This window comes from Pleuronectes platessa, chromosome 14 (genome assembly GCF_947347685.1).
Source record: "Pleuronectes platessa chromosome 14, fPlePla1.1, whole genome shotgun sequence".
Classification (NCBI taxonomy): Eukaryota; Metazoa; Chordata; class Actinopteri; order Pleuronectiformes; family Pleuronectidae; genus Pleuronectes; species Pleuronectes platessa.
In genome coordinates this window covers 20,932,397-20,959,634 of record NC_070639.1, presented here as the reverse complement: position 1 = coordinate 20,959,634, position 27,238 = coordinate 20,932,397, and the positions used below count along the sequence as shown (strand labels likewise).

The following is a 27,238-nucleotide window of genomic DNA, read 5'->3' as shown; positions in this document are numbered from 1 at the left end:
GGTTTTTTTTTTATTTTGATCCGCACAAAATTGCTCTTAGTCATCGACACCAAAGCTTTTTGTTTTATCAAGGTTTACACATGATTCTATGAGAAATTCAGCAAAATATTATCTCACAATGTTAAAGACAGTGTTGGAGGTAATTGCTGTAAGTTTGCAGCCAGACTACAACTCATTTTAAGACCTGAGGATATGCAGTTCAGCCACCAGACTGCAATGCTAAGATTAAACCCTTCAGTGAATACAGAATGCAGTCAGATTACTATTTGACTGCTCCTTAAGTGCAGTTCATTTTCAGGATTAAAACCTTTCAGCTCGGCCTCATGTGAGGATTAGGGGTTAACTGCCGAGTAAAAGGTGTAGTCACTCATCATTAGCAGCCCCAACTATTGTCAGATTCAAAACCCACAGCAGCGTTTGGACCAGTGAAGAGGCCGCGGGGTCTTAAGTCACTTCACCTGCTGAGGCCGAGGCCAGAGTCTTTGCTGTGAAGCAGGTGTCCACACCTGTTCCCCCGGGGCCTTCAGCTAAATCTCCCAGCCTGCATCACAAACGCTCCGTCCAAGTCTTTGCTCAATAGCTGTTAGAAGTGGACTCCTGATACGTTTTGTGTGTGTCGCAGCTGTTTCGTTGTTGGTCAGACAAAAAAAAAAAAAGTTGCTGCTAAAGTTGCTTGAGGTCCCGAAAAAAGGAAGTGAATTGTTTTACTTCTGTCAGCGGTGGAGAGCGGGCTTCAAAAGAAACTCCTTGACAGTGGGACGTACCAGACGCCACGAGGATATTACAGGAACTTGTCTAAATAAAAGCGGGACCATGCATCATTTCGCTCATATTGTAACTCAAGCAAATCCAGACCTCACATTAAGTTTCTATTATAAAGTGAACTTAACCTAGAGTCTGAAAAGCTTTTCTTACTCAGAAACGGTCACCGCTTTCAACTGGAAAACAAAAGAAGACAAAAACAACATGTTGCAATGTAACCATTTATTTCACTCCACTACAAAATTATATATTTATCTGAACTATGATACAGTCTCCACATATACATAATGTACAGTTTAAAGAGAAACCAAGGATATGATACAAAAGGTGTCGAGTGAAAATGGTCCTTTCATAAAGCACGGACAAGCAGATTCTCACTTCTTCAGGGGTTTTAGGATTATTCAATTAAATTTTCTAGGAGGTAAATGTTCTCATTTATATTTGCTGGACTAAATATAATACTGGTAGGAAAATAGAGTAAAAATCTGACTACATGTTTGTAAATTTTAAATGTTGACGAGCTTTTAAATAAATAGCATTGATCAAGATATTTCCTCACTGAAGAATCCACATTTTCCCTTTTCGAAAAATATTAGTTTAGCTTTATTTTTTTGGTCTTATTGTAAAAACTACTAAGCAAAAACAAGCTATGACAATTTGCTATTTCGAAGTTGTTTAATTTTCAAACGAGTCTGTTCTATACACCATTTATGGCTTTATTGTTTTTTTTCAAGGTTTGTTTTACTTTCCATTTACGAATAGTTTTTAGTTTCATAGTAAACCATGAGATCAGAGACATCACAGAACAAATTCATGTTCTTAGCACGGATGTGTTGAATGTTTAAATGCTGAGACATCGGAAATTGAAGCCCCAGATGTGTCAGATCATCACTTCATGGCTAAAAAAAATATATAAAACATGTAGCTGTCGCTGGTTATTATGGCCTTTGCTGGTCATTATGGGAGAGGGAACAATTACATTCATCAGAGCAACTGTTTTCTAAAAACACCGGCATTCTAAATCCTCTGGGAGGCAATTCTGTAGCAGAACTTACAGAGGCAGCAACTGCATATAAGGAAGTATCAACGATGTAAAATTACATTTGTACTATTACTTAAATATGATAACTGCATTTTCATTCAGGGTGAGATAGGCCACAATGTACGGAGACGTCTATATTTCATTCACACATGGAACAATGACAGGTTTCTATTACTGGGTATTTGAGGAGAACTGTGGACGGTGGTTACTTTCAGTCTGACGTCTCTACACTCTAATCTGTCATTGCTGTCATCAGCCGAGTATTGCTTCATATATATATATGTCTATGTTAGCTACAAGTGTAAAGCACATCTCTTAAAGAAGGAGCTGGTAAAATAAGATTGTTTTCTATTTATAAGGGTTTCAATGTTCACATAAGAATCTGCCAGCCAACCAAACATTGTTTCCATCTCAAAAAATGTATGAGTTTGGCAAATTCTATGATACGAATAAAGCGGAGGGCTATCCATGGTGGTGGCTATCCTGTATCCTCACTGCAAAGATGGATCTATACTTTCTTTTTGTCCCATGTCTTGCCTGTGTTGTGAGTTATGAGATATTTATAAGAGAATGTGAGAGGAAAGGAATTTAACACTGCTGTGCTGCCAAAATGTTTTTTTTAACCTGATCCCCCTCCTCATCAAAGTGCCACGGTGCGTAAAAAGTGGAAGAGTGAATGAAATAACAAGTGAACTATGAGTTTTTAACAACGTGAAAGTTTGAGAGGTTGTGGTAAACAAAGGGAGATGGGAACGACCGCTGGACAAATTCAAAACAAGGACGGTACCACAGTCATGATACAATCAATTCAGTCAACTGAGATACCCTCCACATAAAACAAATATGATTTCTATATGAAAGAAAGAGATAATTCATTTGAATGTTCCTCCTGTGCTCTATATATTTACTCAGCACTGAAAGAAGAAGAAGGAAATATATTTTTTAATCTAATGATATTTGAACGTGTGGTAAAATCAAGCATTAAACACAACTATCTATTCTAACTGTCATAAGCTGTGCACTGGCTCAATCCAGAAAGGCACCGTCTCAGAGCGAGGGGGGGAAAAGTTGGGGTGTGGAGCAGGAAGATCGTTTTATTTATCTATTAATTCAACGATAAGCAGCTAGTGAACTTCTAACTTTATCACCAGCTTGTTCCATTTAATCACATCTTAGAAAAGTGTCTGACCTCTAAACCAACACGTGACGTTTTTGTATTTACCAACGAATGAAGCTTCTTTCCCAAACTGGTTGTGTAGGTATGTGTTTGGGTCCTTCCTCAAAAAAAGGTCATAAAAGTGCTGTGTCTGGTCCCGTCCAACATTAACCTCCAAGAAAAATGTCCTGGCCATGATTCTGAAGGGTGAAGTGTTCGTACCTATACAAGTCGTCAGTGCATTTAAAGAAGTTAGTGACATTCAGGCTCTGGAAGAGGAATTCATTCCCGTCACCATCTTCTGAATCTTCTCCTCGTTCTTCAGTATGTTGGACTTTACAGCACAAATCTTGTCCTGCTGGTCCTTGATCAGCTGCTCCAGCTCGACTAGTTCGGCTTTGAGAGGCTCCACGGCGCGGTCTGTCGCTCTGCAGCACAAACACACACAAACACACACACACAAAAACGTTAAACGCCTAAATGAATTACCTGAAAAGGATGTTATGTGATTATGTGAAGCAATGTGTTACATTTTGTTTGTATCAAAAGTGTTGTGTAGATAAAGTCTCATTGACTGATTAAACATGTCCCTTAATATGTGACAGTGATTTTCTCTTCTCTGCAAGACAGTATTAGTATTGTTTTTGGAAGGCAGCACTGAAGAGGAAGTACAGGAATCAGTAAACATGACCCTTGCATGAGAATCTGTATACAAACAGGTCCTGGAAATAAAAAAAAATATTCTTTCAACAACACATTACATGTTGTGCATTTGTCAACCCACTTCTGCTCCTGCACCAAGGCCTGTGCGTGCTCCTTGTTCTCCAGGCGCCAGGTGCCCAGTTCAGCCTGCATGGCGTCCATGTCCTCCTGGATGTAGTCCATGATCTTCCCCAGAGGCAGCGAGCTGCGGCACACCGTCTGGATGGATGAGCGCAGCCGCTCGATCTCCTTCGTCACCACGTCCCGCTCTTTCTTCCGCGACGCTTCGGAGACCCAGTTCTGGAAGTGAGGGTGGAATGATGAGTGCAATGTGAGAATACGTCCAACTTACAAAGCCTGTAAACATCAAATACAATTCTCGGAGCGTGCATGTTGGTGTTCGAGGACGAGGAAACCCTCATTTCATTTTACGAGGCAAAGTACGAAACTCAAAAGATTTGATAGAATCTCACTCACGCTCTGTATCAAACAGCCGTAAGAACACACACACACAAATCCCTTGTGTGTCTCTAGACCAAAACATAATAAACCCTCTTTAGGAATCCCACCTTTGCCAGCGACTGAAGCAAGGGGCTGTATTTAGTGGTTTAGGATTTCAAGTCTAAAAATGTTAGGCAGGAATTCTACCAACCTAGCTGTATATATAAAGATCAAACACGTGCCGGAATTGTGTTGGCCGAAGTCGGGGGGGGGACTGGTTGGCTGGCTGGTGAAGGCTTCCAGTGTATGGTGTGCAGTCTAGTGTGTGTGTGTGTGTGTGTGTGTGTGAGTGGGGGGGCTGCTATAGCCCAATTACACTCGGCCCCTTGATGGCGAAAAGGAGAGGAAGGTATCGGGGAGGACCTCCCTTGGCAAGGAGCAAACCCAATGATGTTTGCTCAGCTGGGTTTGGCAAGGCCTCTGAGTGTATATGTGTGTGTCTGTGTTTGCGTGTGTGTGTGTGTGTGTGTGTGTGCGCGCAAAGCGAAAGCACTCAGTATTGCAACCATAAAGCCACACACACACAAACACCAAGCCAAGGATCAGGTGAAGCACACAGTGGATGGAGACACACACACACACACATCCCCGCCCGCACTCTTGGTCTTAAAGTCTTGTTTATTTTAGTAACAGGCTGTGGCAGTGAGGTTATTTTACTACAGTATTGAGTAACAACTTCTACACTTATTCCTCCTTTCAAGTTCAACTCTCCTGGCTCCACAGACGGGAGACCCTTCCTTCACGAGGCAGCAGGAATCCGACCGGCGACAGTGTGTGAACTAATGACAGCTTCCTCTTCAAAACACACACCCTGTCACGCAGCCTATACACGGAGAGGTGCATATGGGATTTTCCTTATCGAGCCATCTCTTAAAACAAACCGAGTGATTACAATGTTAAAAGGCAGCTTCACTCCACCAGGCCACGCTGCAGTAATGGCACTGAAACGACATTGTGTGGTATCGTTTCTTCTCAGTGAGCGAGTACAAATTTCTGACAGCCGCACTCTCTCTGTTACCCACTTGTGGTGGCCCAAGAGTGTGAGGGTTGAAATGCCTTGGCGGTCCCCCTACAAGGTGGGTGGCTTCCACTGGGCGCCGTGAACCCTGCAGCTACACAAACACTCTACGGCTCATTCGGCCTGCCTGGCTGCGGTTTGCTCTGCACAGCCCAGACAGGACCCGCGGCTTCATTCTATTTGCCGTCCTCTCGCTGCCTCGCCCCCCCCCCCCCCCTTCTCCTTCTCTGTTGGAAAATAAAAAAACTTGGCGTGAAAACATGACCCCTGGTTCGTGTGCACTCTGTTCGGGTGGATATAAATCACTGCTTTATGGAGGTCCCTGTCGGGGGCTACGAGACCCGGGTGCTCCTAGTTTTCCTTTTTCTCACCCAGATCACAGAACAATATTTAGATGTGGTGACCGCAGAGGAGCAGGAGGTGAGAGGGGAGGAAGGGGAGCAGGTTTTCCCATTATCTCAGACATGGTGAAAGCTCCAGGCAATGGAGAAGACAGAGCCTCTGTCTGATGTTCGAACGGGCAGGTGGACTAGCTACATTCCTTCAGTATCATCTCGTACATTGTGAAAGTTCATGAATTAATCATTCAATCTTGATTTCATTATTGTGGTTGGAAGGCAAAATGTTTGAGTTCAATCTTTAACAATAATTAAAAACTCTGCTGCTTCAAAGGAGGGACAACATGGACATACCGTAACACTGACAGGCAAACTACAATGTCATCACAGGTCTAATCAGCCAAATAGAAATACGTGCAAAAGTGTGCTTTAAGGGTGACTTAGAGGGATTTTCTGGCACAAGAGAATAAACATTCTTCAAAGTTCCCCCTGACAAGAAAAACGGTTTGAAAGCACAGGACCTGTCAGTGTGATGGAGCAACCTCTGGGGTATCATTAACTGGGAAAACAAAAATGTACACACTCGCTGTATAACTAATAATCAGAAATCAGCTTCCACTAAGAGGCTACGAGACTCACACATCGGCTGTTCGTCTCTCAGCTGCACTTCGGTTGGGCCGACTGGATGACAGACATTATACATATATAAACTCTGATTAGAGCTGCTTCGACTACAAGTAAAGATTAATCAACATAAGGTGAAGTTGAAGTTATGGTGGTTTGATGGCACAAGAAAAACAAGCTGCAGAATCCATTGATCTTAATCTTTAACATGAGCAAATTAATCTCACATCACCGCCTGCAACTATGTGACGGATCACTGAAGAGCACATATAACAGCTCTGCAGTTTTCTGGGAACAATCCTCTTGGCTCCATGATGCTCATTTGGAGACACTGACACACACCTTGATGGTTCTAACGGTGTGTTCTTCAGGCGGATCTGAGATGAGAGCCAGCGAGCTGAGCATGGGGACGAGGATCTGCTCCCGCCGTTTGTTTATGGGCTTCCTCGCCATTTTTTCATAGGAGTCGAGCTACATCATAAAAATAACTTGCAGTCAGTGAGGTGAGGAGGAGAACCTACAGCCAGCGGGGTTACAGGATGTTGTTGCAAGGTCACTGTAGCCCCGTGGGGAGACGACTGAGATCACCACCCCCTGGGCTGCTGGGGTGAAGTGGGAGGGGGGGGGGATTCCACAGGGACCAATGGCTTTAATAACAGACAATCGAAAACTATGTTGAAATAAAACGGTTTACCATTCAAACCTTCTCAGGGAGGGTGAACGGCTAATTTTAAATGCCTTCTGACGTTGGAGGTCTGTCCTGATGACCGACCGTGGCTGCTTCAGGTAGGTACTCATCATGAACCTGGCCCAATTCCTGACAAGTCAATATGACCTCTACAAAAGTAAAACGACTAATGGAAAGGCACAAGGTCATTTCCTTATGTTTCCACAAAAAAACGCTGGATGTTTATGAAGAGGCAGAGGTCTGGAGAGGGGAGTATTTATTTTCCTGACAATTCTGCAGAGAGCATTCTGGCCCTTCTCCTCCGTGCCTCTCACTCAACAGCCGTCCATTTGTATGCCACAGGGTTTATTTATACATTACAGACCTTCATCAAGGCTAATTTGATGAGGGTAAAGAAAAGGGGGGGAAAGAGTACACAAAAATTCTTATGAAAACGCAGCTGCTGCAAGGGGGCAGATTCTGTCTAAATAAGAAGAGAAGTATCTTGGAATAATATACACTGCCGCTGAAGGGTCGCAAGAAAGGTCGTCCCCATAAATATACAGCAAAGTGCTGGGTCGCACACACACAGTGGATGGAGAGAGCAAAACACGGTCATTTGATAGTGTAAGTATTCCCTCTTTTTGCATCAGTGCAGGATAGAAATACCAAAGCTCAGAAATGACTAGAGCCTGGCCATGACCGTGAAGTTGAATATTAGAGTTATGACAAATATCAGAGCTTCTCAAAGTGAATCGCGCCAGCTGAAATTTCAAACCTGCCATACCACACAGAATGAGGAAGCTCAATATTTACATTTTTTGTCCCTGCGTGTTTTACCGTAATTATGAAGAGAAAAAAACCCGACTCCATTAAGCTGACCTCTCCACCCTTTCATGTCAGGAAGGAAGTCATTATAGTTCTTTATACAGCTGACGAGGCAAGGCCAGTAATGACGGAGGGGTGGACTGGAGCTGGTCCTGTGTGCAGATGTACCTGCTCTAAGCTGCCCCTGCAGACCGGACAGGATACCCTGGAATGAAGGTTTGGAACCGCTGAAAGCTGAGGAGGCTGCATTAGGAAAATGAGGATAGACTCTACAAGGCTACGCTCACGTTACACAAAGACCTGGGTACTTTGCTGGTGTGTGTCGACGTATGCATGTTTGTATGCCGTATGTTAAAAACTATATTTAACACAGCTGGTAAAATCCCACTCTTGCCAGGCTATTTTAGCTAACTGGCTGCCAGACTGAAACAACGTCAGGTGTGAGTTATGAGGGATGATGTCTGAGGCCGCAGTCGGGAGGGGATGGATCAGGGGCCTTTGTGCATGAGTGACAGTCCAAAACAGTGCATCCATTAGAGTCAGGGTGGTCAGCGAGGAAGGGATGCAGGCAGAGTATGCTTCAGTGGAGAGGACCACCCAAAGCAGACAGTGTACGCCACCTCACACCATGGACGACAGACCAAACTGGAACTTTCACACCGATTCACACTCTAAATAACGATGACGGAGCACCGGCTTTCTGGCTAATAAATAAGCTGACAAAGGGAAACACAAGAGCATCGGCAATGTGTCACCTGAGAAAACGCCTGTGTATCGTGTCTAATATGAAGTGAGAGGAGACGAGAAGGAAAGTCTTTCTAAAACGCCTCACTCCCTTTTATCAAACACATTTATGGCAAGAAGGAAAATATGAAAGACAGAAGAGGATGTTTGTGCAGCAACTGTTCTCATTTGTCCACAACAGGCTCCAGGAACGTTCTTAAGTTCCCTGCTCAGATGGCAGATTTCCTCACAGTGTACACAGCCGGGAAGAAAAACTCTCACACAACACAGCATACCTGTGATAGGAGCAACCCCAGAAAACAAGCTCATTTTGGGCCAGACATCTTGATGTGCGTGTTGATTGTGTGTGTGGTCTGTGAGGGGCCATGCCTGCTTGGCTGGTTATCAGCCCTTCAGCTTCACTGAAGGGGAATATGTTTTTTTTGTTATTTTAAGTCAATGCAATTACACCTCTACACTCCATTTGTTTGTATTTTTCTGTTTGTGATAACCAGCGCTGCAGTGGGCACGTAACTTTCTGGAAGGAATAGTTTGAGGAACTGATGGGAAGGTTTAACAAAACAAAAACTAGACTGACACTGCCCTCTTGTGGAGATGGAGTAAAACTACTACAATAACGGTACATACCTGCTCTTTGGATTTGGGGGAAGATGGTGACAATTCATAGTCTTTCTTGGTCTCGATTATCTTTTTCACAAGACCACCTAGACGGACAGAATCAATGAGAGGAGAAGTGAAAGACGTATTTCCTCAAGCCACAGGTGGGAGAGAAATCAGAGGGCATCAATGCTCCTTTCAAAGTAAAAGGTAATTTGACTGTACCGTGTTTCTCTTCACTGTGGAGTTCCTGCGCAGGATCCTGTAACAGAGAATAAAAGGGTTGATATCTCCTAGACGTACATTTCTCCTAGATGTTGAAAGAAATCCCCTTTTCAAGTTACTCACCACGTTCAGCTCAGGAGCGTCCGAGAGTCGAGGGACCACCTCCTCAACGACAAATTGGTCATCTTCATCCTCCTCATCCTCAGACAGCTTCTTCCCATCCATGATGACAGGTGCTGAAGGCTTGGCACTGGATAGTCTGGGGGGGGGGGGGGGCAAAGAGCTTCACTTAATGCTTACTGAAAAAGTGTGAGGTATGCACATGCACCTCCTTTGGAGAAAGTGTAGAAAGCTGCTTCAGTGATTAATCTGTCCCACTGGCAGGAGCAAGACCTGTTTTCAAACTGTGAATGTTTGCACAAAGAAGAGGAGGCATTCGTCTTTGCCAGTAAAATAATAGAATTGTGATATTAGTGAGTGTGTGTGTGGTAAAGTCACCTCTCAGCCGAGGTCACATCAGGGTGACTTTCCTGTCTCCTGACTCGAGGAGGTGCTGGGCGAGCACTGCCGGGCCGAGCTATTCGTCTGTTGCTGCAGGATTAAAGGTTCGTACAGATTATTCAAATAAGCTGTTAAACTAACACATTTTCAAAGTAAAGGTGTTTAGTATATAAACAAGTAGTTTTTGTTTCGTCTAACAAGGTGGTTTGTTTTTTCTTGTCTCCTTTTACAAGACCATTTCTCTGTGAGATTTGCCACACGTCTACTTTGTGACAGCTACACTGAGTCCTTCTGATTTGGGGGATAACAATCTTTGGAAAATTACCTACAACAATAAACGTTCACAGTATTAAAACAGTGAAACTGGAAAAACACAGCTGCCCCCCCAAAAAACAACAGAACAGAACATTCACAATTATCCAAATTAAGGTAAATTATTCAACTGTAAAATCTACTGGAATCGATACTGGATCGGTTTCAGAACCAAAGCGCAAACAATTTTAAATAAACAATTAAATGAATAAAGCAATCTACCACAATTAAATGTGATAATACTCAAATTAAACCCTCTTAATTTACTTGATTATAATTAGTTGAAACAACATGACTGATCCTGACCTTTATAAACTACACATTTATTCTGTGCAGTGATGCATTACACTGAATATTGTCCAGGCACTGGTCAAAGTTTGTTCACATATATGCTGTGTTTGACAGATTAATGGGAGAGCAGCTTATGAGAGCAATGGAAGTCTGTGGTATTGAATGGGGAGTGGTGGTTTGATCAATGGAGCATTATCATTGGTTAGTATCCTTCGCAGTGCCTCTGTCATGCTTCCTGTCTGAGCCCTGTTTATTTCATATCTGCTCTGGTCTCCCGCCACTTTCCATCCGGCCACTAGATGGCCTTATCTTTCCTTTCTGTTCCAATCACATGTCTCATATTCTCTATCTCTTTTCAAACTCACAGGTATTCCCATTCCCCTCATTACCTCTCCTGCATATATACGAGCCATCTTCCCAGAGTCCCGTGCCAAATGGTCCAGTTCTCTGTGTTCTATCTGAACCTATCTGCAAACTTGGGTTATCACCTTATCTTCTAATAACCTTACTTTAAACCACCTGCCTGCACGTCTGTATTTGTGTCCTCACTACATCTGCGCCGTACAACAACTGCAACGACCTGAGCGAACAGTTTGCTAAGTGGGGGGGGGGGGGGGGGGGGGGGGTGTTGACGACTGTACAGACCTGGAAGCTGTGTCAAGTGGCACCGAGGAGCCGGCCGTGTCTCCATTTTCCTGAGGAACAGGTCTCTGGGTTAATTTAGCATCTGTGTCTGTGAAAGGAAACAGTCATGGCTCAGTATAATATAGCAGGGATTAAATGTAATCATGGCACTGTGAATAGTGAGACTCAAGGGCACACATTCGTAAAACAGTTTTCTTTTCTTTGTCTGAAATGCTCTAAAAAAGCTTCACCAACAAACACCTACACGCAGACTCCTTCACCTCTTTGCACTGACGCTCAACTCATGCTCTCATCCAAAATTCCCTGCATTCTTTCATCTGAATGGAGTGATGTACAGCTGTTCTTAGCATCCGTTGAAAAAACTGTTGGGTGTGGTGAAAAGGGAGCATTCACTTCTGACTACATCAGAGGTGAAACAGGTTTTATGCAACTCTAAGATCTGAGCAGGTCATGAATAAATAACCTTAAAGTTTCTCATGCAGCTTCGGTTATGTTTTCATTAACTTCCAGTGGCTCTTAGAGGAGTCGCTCTGAGGTACAGCTGCTCCCTGAAGTCGTACCCTGACCTTCCCTTGTTTCTGTCGTGCGCCCTGATGTGAACCCACTGGCTCCTCTTGCTTTTGTGAAGTTGGCAAAATTTGCTTATTTTTCTCTTGGATTCTGAATGAGATGAAGTCTGATTAATGGACTTGTTAAAAGATTTGATCCACTTGGGCTTAATGCTGAATTTTATGGAATTTCTACAAACCATTATAACCTTTGTGTTTATTTGTGAACGGTCTTTTCCCACATACTTCTCCGGCTCTACACACGAGAGGGCAGGCTGCGTGAGGGACTGCAGACACCAAATCTGATATTGGGCTTTACAAACAAACTTGAATGACTTGCTCACTATCCCCCTTAATCACTGGGTGAGTCTCTCTCTCACTCTCTGACTCAATGTTGAGCATGAACCCGAAGGGAGTTTTTAAGGAAAAAACATTTCTTTGATGGGTTTCAGATTATATGAGATCAGATTAGGGAGCTAACAAAGCTGATGGGGCATTGAAAGTCATACTGTAACTGTGGTCAGTTGATTAGAAATCAGTACTAAACGTTTTGTGGGTTATTTGCTTAATTATAAGAGAGATCAGTGTCAGTGGTCTCCTTCTCAGTTGTTGCAGTTAACCATGACAATCTTCTGAATATAATTTAGATCAAGTGCACAGAGTTAAAGCGAACACATTCTTGAGTAGATGTTAAAAATCATGTTTGCATGCAGCTGGATGAGACAGACAGAACTCTTACCTCCCTCGCTGTCAGATCCATCTGTTGACAGCAAAAAGAAAAACAAGGAGTCCATCATAATACAACAATGAAAGTTAGAGTGCCCCTGTGAAATACTGGTGGATTAAAAGGTTGTATATCACTATTATCTCTTTAGGAAAATGTTTAAATGTAAAATGTTTATTTTATTATCTATTTACTTTCAATTTGCACCAAAAACCTTTATACTACAATTCCATTCTGTCAGCAGTTAAATAGCAGTCATTATATCAAACATCTCTATTTACTAAATGAGATGTGACTTGTTGCTATAGAGGTTACCTTGATCTCCGGTTTTAGGTCTCCGCCTCTGCCCCTTAGCAGACGAAGGCCGGGGTATTCTAGCTGGACTGTCGGACTAAGAGGACAAAAGACAAGCAGGACAAAGATACAACTTGAGAATAAGAAGAAGTGAAAGGACATATGTCTTCTCTATCACCCTGAACATGATCACTAATCATTTTCTAGTTCTAGTGAAGGCACACTGAAGTATGCCACAGAGCTATTAAGAACAAATCTCTGTGCAAATTGCAAAGATAAAAAAGTTGTAAAGAAGGAAAGCAAAGTGTGGTTGCAGCACGTAGCAAGATTCTAGCAGGGAAAACAAAACAAGAAAAGAAAATGACAGAATGTAGCTGGAGTGAGGCACAGAAAATGGACTTGAAGCACTGAAAGCTTAACATCTGAAATTAAACTGTCTGCAGAGACCTCAAGAAAAAACAACACCGAAACAGAGTTGGGAAGACGGGTGCTCCAGAGCAACACAATATAATATTGTAGAACAATAAACAGAAATAAACAGAACAATAAACCCCCACACAACTGTCAGAAAATATATATATATAGAAAGGCTATATTTTATCAATCAATATTATAAAAACACACAGGACGCTTCATATCATTAGTAGTTAGTAAAAAGTCTGTCAGAGCACTGGCTGGATTTCTGTTAAGCATTTTTAAATGTGAGCCTGCATGGCTCACACTCAGGGATTCCCCCTGGTGGCAGCAGCACAGATGGGAAAATGCACGATAAAGAGCAAATTTACTAAATCAAGCCAGAGGCTTACAAGTTGCTTATGAATTCACATGACACTTCATGCATCACGTCCTGAAAAGAGAGGGGTTATTGAACCATTGAAATAGTGTTAAGCTCTTACCTGGTTTTCAACTGCTTCTGCAGGCTGTACACAGAAGAGAACACAGCGTTACGATATGTGACATTTATTAATTACACTGCTAGTAAGACTGAACAACACCTCGTGTGCTATGTACTAAAGCCCATATTAGCACTAGACCAAGCAACCAGCCAGCCCAAGGCATTTTAACGCTAAGTGGCTACAAGTATACAAGTCTAATTTTCTATTGATTGTTTCTGCAGGGTTAAATACCTCTTCAGCAGGAGCTGGCTCCTTGGATGACCGAGAGGCACAGCATTAAAAAAAGAAATGGTTTTTTTTAATAGCCTGCATAAAATGTCAAGTATATTTTTCAACTATGTATACATAAATCCTGAGACTGACTCTGATTCTTAATTCACACACAGGAATCATAGCATGATTTGAGATGAAAAAACAAATGTGAAGTTTAAATGTAAAGGTGTGTACTTGGGGGCAGAGGTTAGAACTTACAGCTGGTACAGGTTTGGCTGCTTTGCTGGGCTCTTCTGGGCTCGTTGTTTCCTCTGATTCTCTGGACTAAGCACAAACATCACATTAAATGTAAATAATGTCTCTTATTGCCAACATATAAAATATGTGTGGATTTAAGATTCATACCTTGTTATCTCCATTCACAGTTTTGTTGCTCTCTTCCTTCTCTTTGTGTCGTCCTCTCTCTTTCTCCCGCTCTTTGTCTCTTCGTTTTTCCTTGTCTTTTTCCAAGTCCCTATTGGAATCCCTCTCCTTTGTCTTTTCTCGCTCTTTACCCCTCTCCTTGTCCCTTTCTCGATCCCTCTCTCTGTCCTTCGCCTTGTCCCTGTCTTTAACTCGTCCTTTGTCTCTGTCCTTGTCTCGCTCGCGGTCCCGGCTCTTGTCTTTGTCACGTTCTTTGCCGTGTTCCTGTCTGTCTGCGTGGTGCTCCTTTTCCCTGTCTCTCTGTTGACTCTCCTGCTCTTTGGGCTGGTCTGGGTCCTTATGGTCCCCTCCACCCTTGTGCTTTGAAATCTTTTTCTTTTCCTGAAATAAAATGGTATCAAAACATTGGGTGAGCATTTATTGTGAGTCAAAGGCACATGCTGAAAGACCTGTTATTTGAACAGACTCTACAAGTTTGTGGTTAAAACAAGCCTGCAGCTAGCAAAGCTAAAGGTTAACATTGAAAGTACATATCAGGCCATATGTATGACTGAGCCGTATGTGTAAAATGCCAAATTCTCTGCTCAGATGTGTTCACAACAACACATTTGGCAACACTTAATGCCAAAACCTCCCGAATCTCATAGACTTCTGAGGTTTACATCTTTGTATCTTTGTATCTACATTTATGGCAGATCTTTTATCCTGGTATCTTTGTATACTTTTAGTTTTTTCCCCCGTTTTGCATCTGTCAAAGTGTCATCAAAACGCCCACTCGTTCACAGTGAATCCTCTGGAGAATCTCTTGTATTCTCACATGGGCTCATTAATGAGCCCATGTGAGAATACCGGGGGCTGGAAGGAGAAACACTGGAGAATATCCACAGCAAGTGACTCTATATTCTCACAGTTGAGTGCATGTCTGAAAGCAGCGTTTGAGTGGAGCTGATGACTCTCACCTCTCTATCTAGGTGACGTTCACGTTCTTCCCGGTTCTCCTTGTCCTGGGACCTGGAGGTGCTGGCTTTAGTCTTCAAGTCCACCTTCTCTCCACCAAGTACTCGCTTCACTGCATCATCACTTGGCAACTAATTGCAGAAGAGCAATTCCATTTAATACAGCCACAATATTAAAGTGTTACAATGTTGGTTGACTTACAATGTAACAAAACAGTCATGTAGCATGCAGATGAATGTATAAGTCGCCCAACAATAGGGTTAAATAGTTTATCACTGTATGACTCTGCAGCAATTAGAAATAAATATATATACTACGAGCATTTAGTGTTTTTCAGAGAAGAGGGATACCTGATTTAACAACAAAAAATTATTTATCAGCAGGCATGAAGCGTGTTCATCAAAAGCTGCCTCATCTGACTCTGTTTACATGTTACATGAGCACATTCATGAGCTTTCAGAGCTATTTGCACATCACAGAAACACATTGACACTCCTAGGACATTAGATGCTATCAAAATTCATCAACCCCCCAGGCACCAGCTCATCTGTTTACACTCAATCTCCAGGGTGCAATTTAAATATTTCAAAGTTCTCACTGAGGAGGCTCCAACTTTTTGCCAGGAGGATAATATTTTGATGTGAAAAATTATAAACACTGAATTTTCTTTTGGGGTTTGACGAACTGGAGAGACTTTTTAATTTAATTGTCAGCTTGTTTGCGTGTGCGTGTGTCTGATTAAATAAGAAGACAGACCTTGTTGAGGCAGCACTTGGCGATGGCCTGCAGCAGCTCATTGGTTTTCTCGGGCTCGTGACCAGCCACAATGCGCGCTGGCTTTGCTGCCAGGGCCTCGCCACTCACCAGCATCACGACATCAATGGCTTTCTGGAGGAAGGCTATCTTGGAGTCTTTATCCTAGAAAGATAGAAAAGAGGTTGTGATAAACAGGAGATGCACAGGAGAGACACGAGACAGAGGGGATATGGCAGTGAAAGTGTAAGATCTCCAATGGGAGTCATTTTCCAACACAGCTCAGAGTAATTAAAACCCTTGAGATAGATGCACGCCTGCAGAGAACAACACAATTTACTCAAACAAGCTTTTCTCTCCAAGTCTACACATCAGTCATAGTTGTGTATAGTTGCTAGACAGCTAAATTGGTGCAGCTTAGTCCAATCTGTCCTCACACCAAGTTTCCTACCATAACTGACCCACCAATCACAATCCGTGGGAACACTTGAGGCTACTTATATGTTATAAACATGCTATATTTAGCAAGGTGTCTGATTGTTTAAGATTTATGAACATGAGATCCAGCCATTCAAGGGATAATCCTTAATCTCAATGGGTGACAATGAGGAACATGTGGGTTTTTGTAAGGCAGCAGGAAGGAGGAAACAGAAAACCTGGTTAATTTGACCCTTTCAGGAGACAGGTACTTAGTTTATGTTTTAAAGTTGGGCTCGCTCTGATCTGTAGAGATAACTGCCCTGTATTCTACTGTGGAAGAGACAACACTATTTCTTCCACCACACAGACAACTAAGCTCCTAACATTAACATTCGACATGTAAACAGAACAGACACTACTCCAGACAAATGACCCAGCTAAGCTCCTGTATCTGAAGAGCCTGCCAACTATGTAACATAAGGACTAGCAGCTGATGCAGCCACCTGACCTGTCACTTATAATAGGTGATAAGTCTTTGCACTGTTCCCTTTATGGCATTTCTATCCATCAGACTCTTACACAGGGGCATGGATAATAAATACAATGAATAATTAACATTAAATATTATTGTGAATCAAGTCTACTGGTTAATATTGGGTGTACTGTACTCTATAAACCTGGCAGAAATGAAGAAACAACTTTAAATTGAAATAACGGCAATGACAAGTTCAATTTAATTACAGGTAATGTCACTAGCAAGGCTTCTAGTTTTGAACACTAACATTTATCTCAGACTTTTCTCTCTGTGACTCAAGCATTTCACTGCCAGCGACTGCTTAATGTTATTGTTGTGCATTTTATAATAAAAATCTTGAATCTGAATCTTGAAACCAAGCACCTTCGTATCTAGTATTGACAGACCTGAGTTCTAACACCTTTACAGGCCGTCACACTCGTGTCCTGCCAGTTCCTCTCGCTCAGAGTGTGTTACGCAGCCCGTGTGTAGGGTTACAAACACACACCCAGACACCTTTAGAGTGTCCCATGTAATGCACAAGTGATCTCCTACACAAGGCTGCTGCTTAGGGACATTAAAGTGAGACAAAAGAATACGAGAAGAACACTGTGACCTAATAGTGATAACAATTTTGTGTGGCAGGCGGCCCAAACCAAGTGAGTGTTGTCGACTTACCTTCACATTGTCTGACTTCATGTCATTCTCTCCATACAGGCCTTTCAAAAAACCTGTGGCCCTGATGACCTGTGTTGAGAAATAAAGGTTAGAGAGAGAGTTAGAGAGAGATACAGAAAGAACGATAGAAAGACAGAGAGATGGATAAATAGATTGATAGATAGATAGATAGAGAGAGAGATATAGAGATATCAAGTCAGAGATATATCGATAAAAAGACAGATAGATAGATAGATAGAGAGATAGAGAAATGATAGATAGATAGATAGATATATACAGATAGATAGATAGATAGATAGATCAATAGATATAAATATAGATAGATAGATATTAATATAGATAGATAGATATAAATATAGATAGATAGATAGATAAATAGATAAATAGATAGATAGGTTCGATAAAAAGACACATTAAGCCAACGTAGCAGCCACCGTAGTTCCTCCTGTGCCAACCACAGTGGATTAGAACTGGTTTGTTGACACCCATGCGGGGGCACCAGTCGTACCTAGCAACTGGACGACGCCTGTGAGATGACGAGCTAACTGGCTAACCCCACAACCATTAACCGAACAGACCACCTCCCAGTGTGTTGCTGGTTAACCCCAGTAGCTCCTTGTCTGGTTGGTCGTACTGGTTTTAACTTATCTGGTCAGCGGAGGAGGTACCATTGCAGCGAAGTTAAACGGAGCCTCCTCGGTTAGCTTAGTTCATGCTAACGTGGCTATCACCGCGCTAAGTGGCTCGTGGGTCCGTGCTCTCTGCGCACACGTCCCGCTGGAGAACGCGTCTATAAAAAGGGATGTGAACATATAACCAACATGTTCTCCCGGGGGTTAGCACACGGAGCTCGTTCGGCTAGCTGGGTCGCAGCCCGGAGGGATTAGCCTCACCTCGCTGAGGATGTCGTGCAGGTAGCGGAACGGAGGTTTGCTCAGCAGCTTCTCCGTGAGAGGCGGTTTCTTCAGGACCTTGCCCAGCGTGTCCTGGGTCTTCTTCACCACCGCCGCGTTCATCGCTCCGCGGGCAAACAGCGCCGGACCGTCGGGGGGACGCGGGGACAGAGGACGCTCATCCGGGAGGAGACACTCCGTCTGGCGCCCGGTTGCTATGTCAATACTCTGACGGCCCACAATGCACCGGGGCTCCAGAGTGCGCGTGCGCAGGGGGCGCTTGGTTGCTAAGAGCCGCCCTGTGACCACAGCAACGGCTAACAAGGATATAGAGATAGAGGGATGGAGAGATGGAGAGAGAGAGAGAGAGAGAGAGAGAGAGGGATGGAGAGATGGAGAGAGAGAGAGAGAGAGAGACATGGAGAGATGGAGAGAGAGAGAGGGATGGAGAGATGGAGAGATGGAGAGAGAGAGAGAGAGGGAGGGAGAGAGAGAGAGTGAGAGAGAGAGAGAGAGAGGGAGAGAGAGAGAGAGAGAGAGAGAGAGAGGGATATATATATATATATATATACAGAGAGAGAGAGAGAGAGAGAGAGGGATAGAGAGATAGAGAGATAAAGTGACAGAGAGATATGTATATAGAGAGAGAGGGATAGATACAGGAATAGGTGGATAGAGAGAGGGAGAGATAGAGGGATAGATACACGAATAGATGGATAGAGGGAGAGAGAGATAGATAGAGAGAGAGAGAGAGAGAGAGAGAGAGAGAGAGAGAGAGAGAGAGAGAGAGAGAGAGAGAGAGAGAGAGGGATAGAGAGAGGGATAGAGAGAGGAATAGAGAGATGGATAGAGAGATAGAGAGAGGGATAGAGGGATTGATAGATAGATAGATAGATACAGGAATAGATCAACAGACAGACAGAGAGAGACAGAGGGATATATGGATAGAAGGATAGAAGGGTAGATAGATGGATAGAGAGATAGAGAGAGGGTTTTAGGGTTAGAAGATACAGGAATAGATGGATAGTGAGAGAGAGAGAGAGAGAGAGAGAGAGAGAGAGAGAGAGAGAGAGAGAGAGAGAGAGAGAGAGAGAGAGAGAGAGAGAGAGAGAGAGAGAGAGAGAGAGAGAGAGAGAGAGGCAGAGGCAGAGGGATAGATGGATAGAAGGGTATATAGAAGGGTAGATAGATAGAGAGATATAAAGATGGATAGAGGGATAGAGAGATAGATAGAGGGATGGAGAGCTAGACACAGGAATAGATGGTTAGAGAGAGAGAGGGGGGATAGAGGGATAGTAGGATAGATAGAGTGAGAGATAGATACAGGAATAGAGGGATAGAGAGAGAGAGATAGAGAGATAGATACAGGGATAGGTACACCTTGGTCGACTTATATAGTATATCCATGCTTTATTTTGCAAGGTGCTTAATTGTGATGAAACTGTTAAATATCAATATGTTTTATGAACATGAGTTCCATCAATTCAAGGGATAATCCTCCATCTCAATGGGTGACTGTGAGGAACATGTGGGTGTTTGTAAGGCAGCAGGAAGGAAGAAACAGAAAACCTTAACAAGAGCACAAATAAATTACCCCTTCATTTAATTTAACCCTTTCAGTAGATGGGCTCACTTTGTTCAGCATAGATAACTGTCCTGTATGCTACTGTCGAAAAGACAACGATATTTCATCCATAACACGAACAATTATACAAGTACAATTAACATTAACATTAGGGCATGTAAACAGAGGTGTATCAGCATAACATGTGTACTTGTAGCATTGTTTTGTATCCTCACATAAGCTTTAGTGGATATAACTTTAGCACAGTGCTGATATTCCTCTGAACTCCTCAGAGGAATATCAGTGATCCATTTGTGGAGGTTACAGAAAGTAGAGTTCATGTTTTTGTGTGTGACGGATACACACAAATATAGGAAATATTATTTTCACATTCCCTCTAAACGTACAAGAGTCTGATTGTTGTTCACGAGAGGAAAATGGCTTGAGTGGATTTTTAAGTGTCACAGAGGAACACTGTGATTTTGATATCTGCTGTTTGATGATCTCCGGCAGTTTGTGTAACTGCGTGTGTGTGTGTGTGTGTGTGTCAGAGAGTGACTCGTCGTGTGTATTCATAGAACACTTTGATTGACCTGTTTGGTGAGTTCAACTGACAAAAGAGGAAACACGGGCGAGGATCAGTGCAGACGCCTGTTGCTTCTCGCTGTCGAGGTAAGACTTCTACTCTTCTATCTGCAAACAGAGATACTGGAATGAAATACTTTTTGAATGAAAAACTTTATATTGTGTGTGGTATTGAGTTAAAAAAGTTGTTATCGAACATGCTGTGTGTTATTATGAGTTCCAGAGATTATTGGTGATTGTTTTAAACAGACTTTTCGACTCTGATTTGCTTTTTAAAGTTATTGGATCAATGATTTCTTGTGTCAGTTGCTCATAATAAAATACAAATAGATTTACTTTCATACAAAAAAACACATGATTAACATACAAGGAATTCCAGCTCACAACAATATTAGTACATTAAATTACATTTAATTTAGCCGACACTTTTATCCAAAGCAATTTACAATAAGTGCATTCAACCATGAGAGAACAAACCCAGAACAACACAAATCAAGAAAGTACAATTTCTTCAAAAAAGCTAAACTACAAAGTGCTATAAGTAAGTGCCATTTAAGTGCTACTAGATAAAAATGATTTATCGAAGTACAACATGCTACCAGCTAAAGCCTTGATAATAATTAATAGTGAAGATTTCACATGAAGACAATGCTTCTCTCTCCATTTTGCCTTCTGTACAGTCCTCTGTATCTGAGCCCTGTCGAGCTTGTTTGGTGAGTGAGGTGTGCTCTTAGCCAGTCGGCTGATCGCAGCGGTTAAACACAACAAATCAAAAAAATGCCTTTCCAAATGAACGTGTCACAGAATTCCACTCCTGCCTCATCTCTCTGTCCGACTGTCACCCTGCAGGGCTCTCAGAGGAAAGGAAGTGATGCTCCGCTTGGTCCTGCTCGCTTTGCTCATCGGCATCTGTGCCGGTGCCGGGGAGCAAACCAGGAGGAAAGCGGTGAAAGCGGTGAAAGCCAAGGCCCTGTCAAGAGGTGGGGGCGATGCTCGTTGGTTCAAGTCCTTCTCAAGAATTATTACCTCACAAAATTCACCACATCACAATTTCTTTCCCCCCCCTTGCAGGATGGGGGAGAAATATTACCTGGGTGAAGGATTATGAAGAGGGCCTGTTGAATTCGGCCGTCAAGTAAGACTTCCACCTCCACACCAGTGTTCCTCTGATGTGTGAGAGCAGAATGTAAATGAGAAACTGCCGTGCTCCTCCTTTAATTTCTCATTTTAGCAGAAATCTCCAATGCTCGGGTCGAACAGATGGAAATGCATATGAATTAATATCCCCCCCCCCCCCCCCCCCACAGAAAGAGATGGAAACACTGCTCTCTAATTAAAGATACTTTTGAAGATTCATTGATAGATTTCTGAGCCTGAAATTAACACTCTTAGATTTCCTATATGTAAATAATGTCGTAAACTACATATTGATATGTATTCCGTGTACTTGGGTATATTTTCACCATAATAATTCTACCCATGTATCCACGAGGAGGATCAGACGCCTCACAGGTTCACACTGAGTTGATCTACAGTAACACTGCTCTAATGGAATAAAACCCAGTTCCTGTCCCGTACAGCGAATGATCTTTTCTGTTTTTGTCGTCGTCCTGCTCACTTCAGGGTTTGTGTTGTCACACCCACTGTTGCATTGTGTAGAGGAATGTGTGGTCGTTGTGACTCTGTGGTTTTGTTCTCACAGTAAGAAGCCGCTGATGGTCATCCATCATCGAGAGGACTGCCCGCACAGCGAAGGTACCCTGCAGTGACTCTGCCTCATTAAAAAGGGCCTGGGTGTAATAGAATAGGCCCGGCCGGCTAATCCGCACCTGGGCTCGGTCTTCACAGGGAACACAACAGACACATTCTTCATTACCTGCCGAGCGGGAACTGAAATTGTCCCGAATTCTATTCATAAATCACTCAGCTGGTTTTCCTCAGAGGAAGTCTCCACCTGTAAGATCTGAAAACACACCTCAACCCGCCCACCCACAGAGGAGAGCCAGGTTTTCATGTTTGGCATCAGACAGGTTTGAGTAAAAGAGCAGGACAGCCTGTCGTTGAGCGTCTGAGCATTTCTGAGTTTGGTTCACAACTCAGAGGAATTTAAACTGACACGAGAACTCACACTGACATCCTGTTTTGTTTATGAACACAACCTGTGAACCCCCACAATCCCCTGCTGTGTTCACACTACCTGCTGCCACACTGATTCCTGTTTGAATTTGGCTTCGGGGCACAGTTTCTTTAGAACATATGATCATAACTACTTTACTTTGCTTTAATGTTGTAATGAAACTAAACAGAATTCTCTCGGCAGCGCTGAAGAAGGCGTTCGTGGCCGAGAAGAACATCCAGAAAATGGCCAAACTGAACTTCATCATGCTCAACTTGGTGGTAAATAAAGATCTATTACACACGGAGCAGCTCTTCTACAGTGGAATACAGTAAACAGCTGATAGAGAAGCTACAGACACCAACAACAACAGACATACTTAATGGTTAAACAATGTGCAAAGAAGAATAGTGTCTATAATTATCTGCTTCATTCTTCCTATGCACTTTATAGTCCTGCTGTTTATATGATGTGCTTTTTACAGGAGGAGCCTGAGGATGAGAACATGTCCCCCGATGGCTTCTATGTTCCTAGAATACTCTTCGTTGGTAAAATATTTATATTATTACAAAGCTTTTGAGTTAGTTGACAGTATATTCCCCCTCTTATAATCCTTTAAGTTTTAATGAGATTTTTTTTAGTGCTGGTATATCCTCTGAATATTTTAAATGTCTGGTATTGTTCTGGTACCCTCTGGGCTCAAGCTAAATAAGTGCATATTTAAAAGTTTGCAGGGTTTTGGTCCAAGACTGATTTTGAGTATTTTCTTTGGCACAGTTAGTTTCTTCTCTTCTTTAAGCAGAATAGGGATTCAAGCATGTTTCATCACATGGTGAAATCAATACCTGCTGACGGACTCAGCATGTGCAGGGTTCTGAATGAGGCTGTGGGAGGACTGGTACCTGAAGTTCTGTTTGAGCTGTGAGACCTACAGCCATGTAACCAGCTGTTTCTCTTTCTTTAACATGTCCACACGGTTTCCTCTTCCTGTCCGTCAGTTTAATAATTTCATAACGCTTTTAAAGACAGAAACAAGAGCAGTCAACTAAACTGAAGAACAGGCAACAGCCAAAACAGCTCTGACACTCATTAACCGCTCTCCTCCACCACTTGTGTGTGTGTGTATGTGTGTGTTTGTGTGTGTGTTTGACATGTCTTTGTGCAGATCCGTCAATGAGGGTGCGCATAAACATTGTAGGAAAGTACAATAACCGACTCTACGCGTACGAGCCTGATGACATGGAAATATGTGAGTGAGCATCCAATGACACTTTTGGGGGGGGGGGTTACTTATCCTAACCATCATCAATGTGATGACCGGCTGAAACTAACTTCCTCCATATTTTGACAGAAAGTACAAACTCTATTCATATCACGGTTCTGAAAAGAAGAGAACGGTGGATTTTATTTACGTAGCGAGAGACTTTAACAGGTTTTAGGTTTCAGCCGGTGGGACAAGCTGAAGCTACAGTTCTCTATCTACTTAAATAAAATATTTGAAAATACTTTGATGAAATACAACGGCATTTTTCAACACATCCATTTGTCCAATTTAAGAGAAGAGTTAAGTTCAACTCAAAATAAAGAGCCTGTTTTTTTCAACAGTTCATTTCAATCAACAAGATCCTAGAATCTCATGAAACCACAAGTTTCTCAGTGCAGCACAAGGTTCAATAGTTCACTTATGAAACCACATTTAAATTCAGTAAATCCAGATTCTTCTCTTAGATCTGTGCCAAGTCATAAACACATATAACAATTAGTCCCCTAACATCTCAACAACTCTCATTGATAAAGAAACTGAAAGTGATCTGATCAGAATCACAAACATACTTGAGGGGATCTGTTAAATCCGTTAAATCTTTCAAACAAACAGACAGGAATCAAAGCACCATTAATCAACATTGCTCTAGAAACATAGATTAAATAAATTAAGCATTAATCTCATATGTAACATTTTGACTCATGTGTGTGCATGTATGCCTTTCGTCCTCTGTGCCTAAGAATAACTGCAGCTCTGCTTCCAGCATGTGTCTGTAGGACTGGTCCCATTATTCAGTTTGATCCGACACAAAATCATAAAAGCAAAACCTTTTCATTCTCTGTGCAGCAGCCGTCAGAAAGCTGATGTGAGCGCCCGGAGTGAAAACAACAGCTTGTGTAGCCTTTACTTATAAGTCGTTCCATTACAGAACGACAGCCGTGGCCTTTATTCTTATTTGTTCTCTATTTTTCAACAGTGGCCCAGAACATGAAGAAAGCCAAAGTCCTGCTGCACACTGAGCTGTAGCCTCTGCAGCCTCCAGTCATACTGGGAGCTGCTCACTGGTCAAGTGTTTACCAGCTGCTCAGAGCTCAATAAACAATGTCAGTAAACAATAAGCAAGGATTGCGTCCTTTTTATTTACACTTAAGTAATTGTACCAAGAGGATTGTGTGGGTATTGAGGGCGGCACAACTTTTGGTTCACTTCAATTTACGTTATAATTCAGAAACAAGAAAAGCAAACATATTATTTAGTCTTTTTAAGAATTAAGATGCTTCACATATAACACATTAAGACTCTTGTTTTTATGATTGTATTGTCTCAAAGCTTTCAAAAGAATAGTTTGAAAACAAATGAAACAACATTCTCCATTACATCTAAAGGCTGGAACATAAAAACATAACAAACCGGTTCAATGGCAGAATATATTTTCATGATGGTCTGTATTTTCATATTCAGTTTTTGGTGCAGCTTCAGATGGACTTCATTAAAAATGCTGTGTAGTGATGATGGTGATTTGGTCCACCATGTGATAACAACAGGGACATAATTTAATCCCATTGGATTGTAGCTGGAAATTTTAAATGGTTAGTGTCTGACAGAAATTAGGATGTCTCTGCCACTAGATGGCAGTGTAGCACAGATGTTCAAAGTCTTATTCCGTCTGACTTTTTCACAGAAAACCCATTAAAAACTAACATGTAGGTTAATCACATTCATTGCACAGGTATACTATATAATGACATTTCTATATTCAATCTGCACTGTGACCTCGGTACCACATCATTTCACTGGGTGATCATCAATCTGCTGCTGAGTGTTTCCTCCTGAAGTTTGACAGACGTCATATTGTAGAATTTGACTTTTGGGTAATTCTGCAGCTTCTCTGTTTTTCTCTTTATCGCTCCTCCTCCCTGACAACTACAGAAAACACAATCTGAAAACAACTCGAGACAGAATGGAACCAGATTCAGCAGCAGATTCCACAAATAGCTCCCATGCAGTTGTTTCTCATGTTCAGGATTAATGAGCTTGTTTTTAATTGTTGCGGCTCCACGGCTCTCGTGCCTTCACCTCCTGAAAGACAAACACGTGGAAAGGTAAAGACATAAATCAGGGGAACAACTAATTATCACTAATAATAAGATGCATCCTGGAAACACACTCACTTTGCATTTCTTTGAACTGGGAGAAACTCGGAAAAACAGAACCAATTTTAAATGGGTCAGCAAGTTTTCATGGCTCAATATTATTTTCCCTACTACTGAAGAAATTGATCTTTGTGAAGTGACTAAATTATTAATTTCCTCTGTTGCATTTTCCTCCCTTCATACATTGTCTGCGTGCTTTCTTTCAGTTATCTGTCTTTCAGTTGGACCCAACACGATTCCTCAGGAACCCTTGAGGTTTACCAACTACCTCCCATCCCCACTTACACCCCCCCCCCCCCCCCCCCACCCTTCTCTTTCCTCGAGAAATGTGTTTCATAGGCTTATACTCCAGGGTTTATAACTAATGTGCTTTCTACTCAGAATTTCCTAAATCCTTGGGCCTCACAATACGCCGTCTGTCTCCCTGTGGTGCTGTTTCAGAAAAGTCTGCCTCCAAAATACTTTCCAAAAACATTTCAAGCCTCCAAAAACACTGTCATGGAGTCTTTGTGAATATAAAGTATGCAAAGGATTACACAACAACAAAAAAAAGAAGATTACAAGTGATTAAATATGGGGGGGAAACATGTCAACAAACCAAGAGAAGTTTGGCAGTAATGTCACTGGTGGCAATATAACACACACAGACACACACACACACACACACAGACACACACAACCAACGTCTCCACTTTGACTTTGGCCGCGGGGCCGTCTGTGACAAGGACACTCAGCTATTAGTCGTCGTTTGCACACTGCTCGGACAATTTAGCTATTCAAATAGAGGCTGCTCGCCGGGAAGCAGCTCCTTAATGAAGAGACGGCCTGGTAATGTGCCATAAATCTATTCTTTTATTCTCTGCCACGCACTCATAAACACACACCGCCTGTTTGCATATAGAACCATCATGTGCACGCACGCTAGGCACTCTTAAAGGCACAGTTTAACACACACACACACACACACACACACACACACACACACAAAGACACACACACAGGATTATATTATAATGTGCTGTGGTGGAAAGTGAGAGCAATTTTGGCCACGCAAATCGAAAAGGTCAAAACGCAAATGTCAGCTTTTCCTTCCTTTTCCTTTTTTAATTATTCTGTCAGGTTCAAAGAGTCGTCATCAGAAAGGAGCCCCCCCCCCCCCCCCCCCCCCTCCGACAAAGGAAGGCCTGAGCTCACAGATAAGCTCAATCAGCGTCTCCTCTTGACACTGTCTTCTCAATACGTAGCCTACACACACTCCTCTCTCTCTCACACACAGACACACACACACAC

At 42.4% G+C, this 27,238-nt stretch overlaps 2 protein-coding genes across 3 annotated transcripts; one reads left to right on the top strand and one right to left on the bottom strand.

Moving 5' to 3' along the window:
• Positions 1-969: 969 nt before the first annotated feature.
• Positions 970-18,464, bottom strand: traf3ip1 (TNF receptor-associated factor 3 interacting protein 1). The gene is made up of 16 exons (XM_053439558.1): positions 18,267-18,464; positions 17,374-17,442; positions 15,765-15,926; positions 15,011-15,139; positions 14,034-14,432; positions 13,887-13,952; positions 13,416-13,439; positions 12,541-12,616; positions 12,241-12,261; positions 10,954-11,041; positions 9,703-9,795; positions 9,328-9,463; positions 9,205-9,241; positions 9,010-9,086; positions 3,745-3,962; positions 970-3,388 (listed from the first exon to the last, which is right to left on the bottom strand). The coding sequence occupies exons 1-16, from the start codon at positions 18,387-18,389 to the stop codon at positions 3,223-3,225; spliced, it is 1,884 nt and encodes a 627-aa protein (XP_053295533.1). The 5' UTR covers positions 18,390-18,464; the 3' UTR covers positions 970-3,222.
• Positions 18,465-20,346: 1,882 nt separating this feature from the next.
• On the top strand, positions 20,347-24,913 carry agr1 (anterior gradient 1). Of its 2 annotated transcripts, XM_053439557.1 has the most exons (9): positions 20,448-20,502; positions 21,096-21,128; positions 21,265-21,395; positions 21,487-21,550; positions 22,118-22,170; positions 22,736-22,812; positions 23,016-23,079; positions 23,697-23,780; positions 24,772-24,913. In XM_053439557.1, the coding sequence occupies exons 3-9, from the start codon at positions 21,287-21,289 to the stop codon at positions 24,819-24,821; spliced, it is 501 nt and encodes a 166-aa protein (XP_053295532.1). In that variant the 5' UTR covers positions 20,448-20,502; positions 21,096-21,128; positions 21,265-21,286; the 3' UTR covers positions 24,822-24,913. The 2 variants fall into 2 exon arrangements, with proteins under 2 accessions (XP_053295531.1, XP_053295532.1); XM_053439556.1 differs by lacking the exon at positions 21,096-21,128 and having other exon boundaries at positions 20,347-20,502.
• The last annotated feature ends 2,325 nt before the right edge of the window (positions 24,914-27,238 follow it).

Excerpts from the sequence above, each read along its gene's own strand:
- traf3ip1 (XM_053439558.1), bottom strand. The coding sequence starts at position 18,389 with ATGAACGCGGCGGTGGTGAAGAAGACCCAGGACACGCTGGGCAAGGTC. Across the intron at positions 13,440-13,886 it reads CAGCCAAACCTGTACCAGCT|CCTGCAGAAGCAGTTGAAAA; the intron begins GTAAGTTCTAAC and ends TTCTGTGTACAG. Across the intron at positions 9,087-9,204 it reads CCACAGTGAAGAGAAACACG|GTGGTCTTGTGAAAAAGATA; the intron begins GTACAGTCAAAT and ends CTGTCCGTCTAG.
- agr1 (XM_053439556.1), top strand. The coding sequence starts at position 21,287 with ATGCTCCGCTTGGTCCTGCTCGCTTTGCTCATCGGCATCTGTGCCGGT. Across the intron at positions 23,080-23,696 it reads TCCTAGAATACTCTTCGTTG|ATCCGTCAATGAGGGTGCGC; the intron begins GTAAAATATTTA and ends GTCTTTGTGCAG. Across the intron at positions 23,781-24,771 it reads GCCTGATGACATGGAAATAT|TGGCCCAGAACATGAAGAAA; the intron begins GTGAGTGAGCAT and ends ATTTTTCAACAG.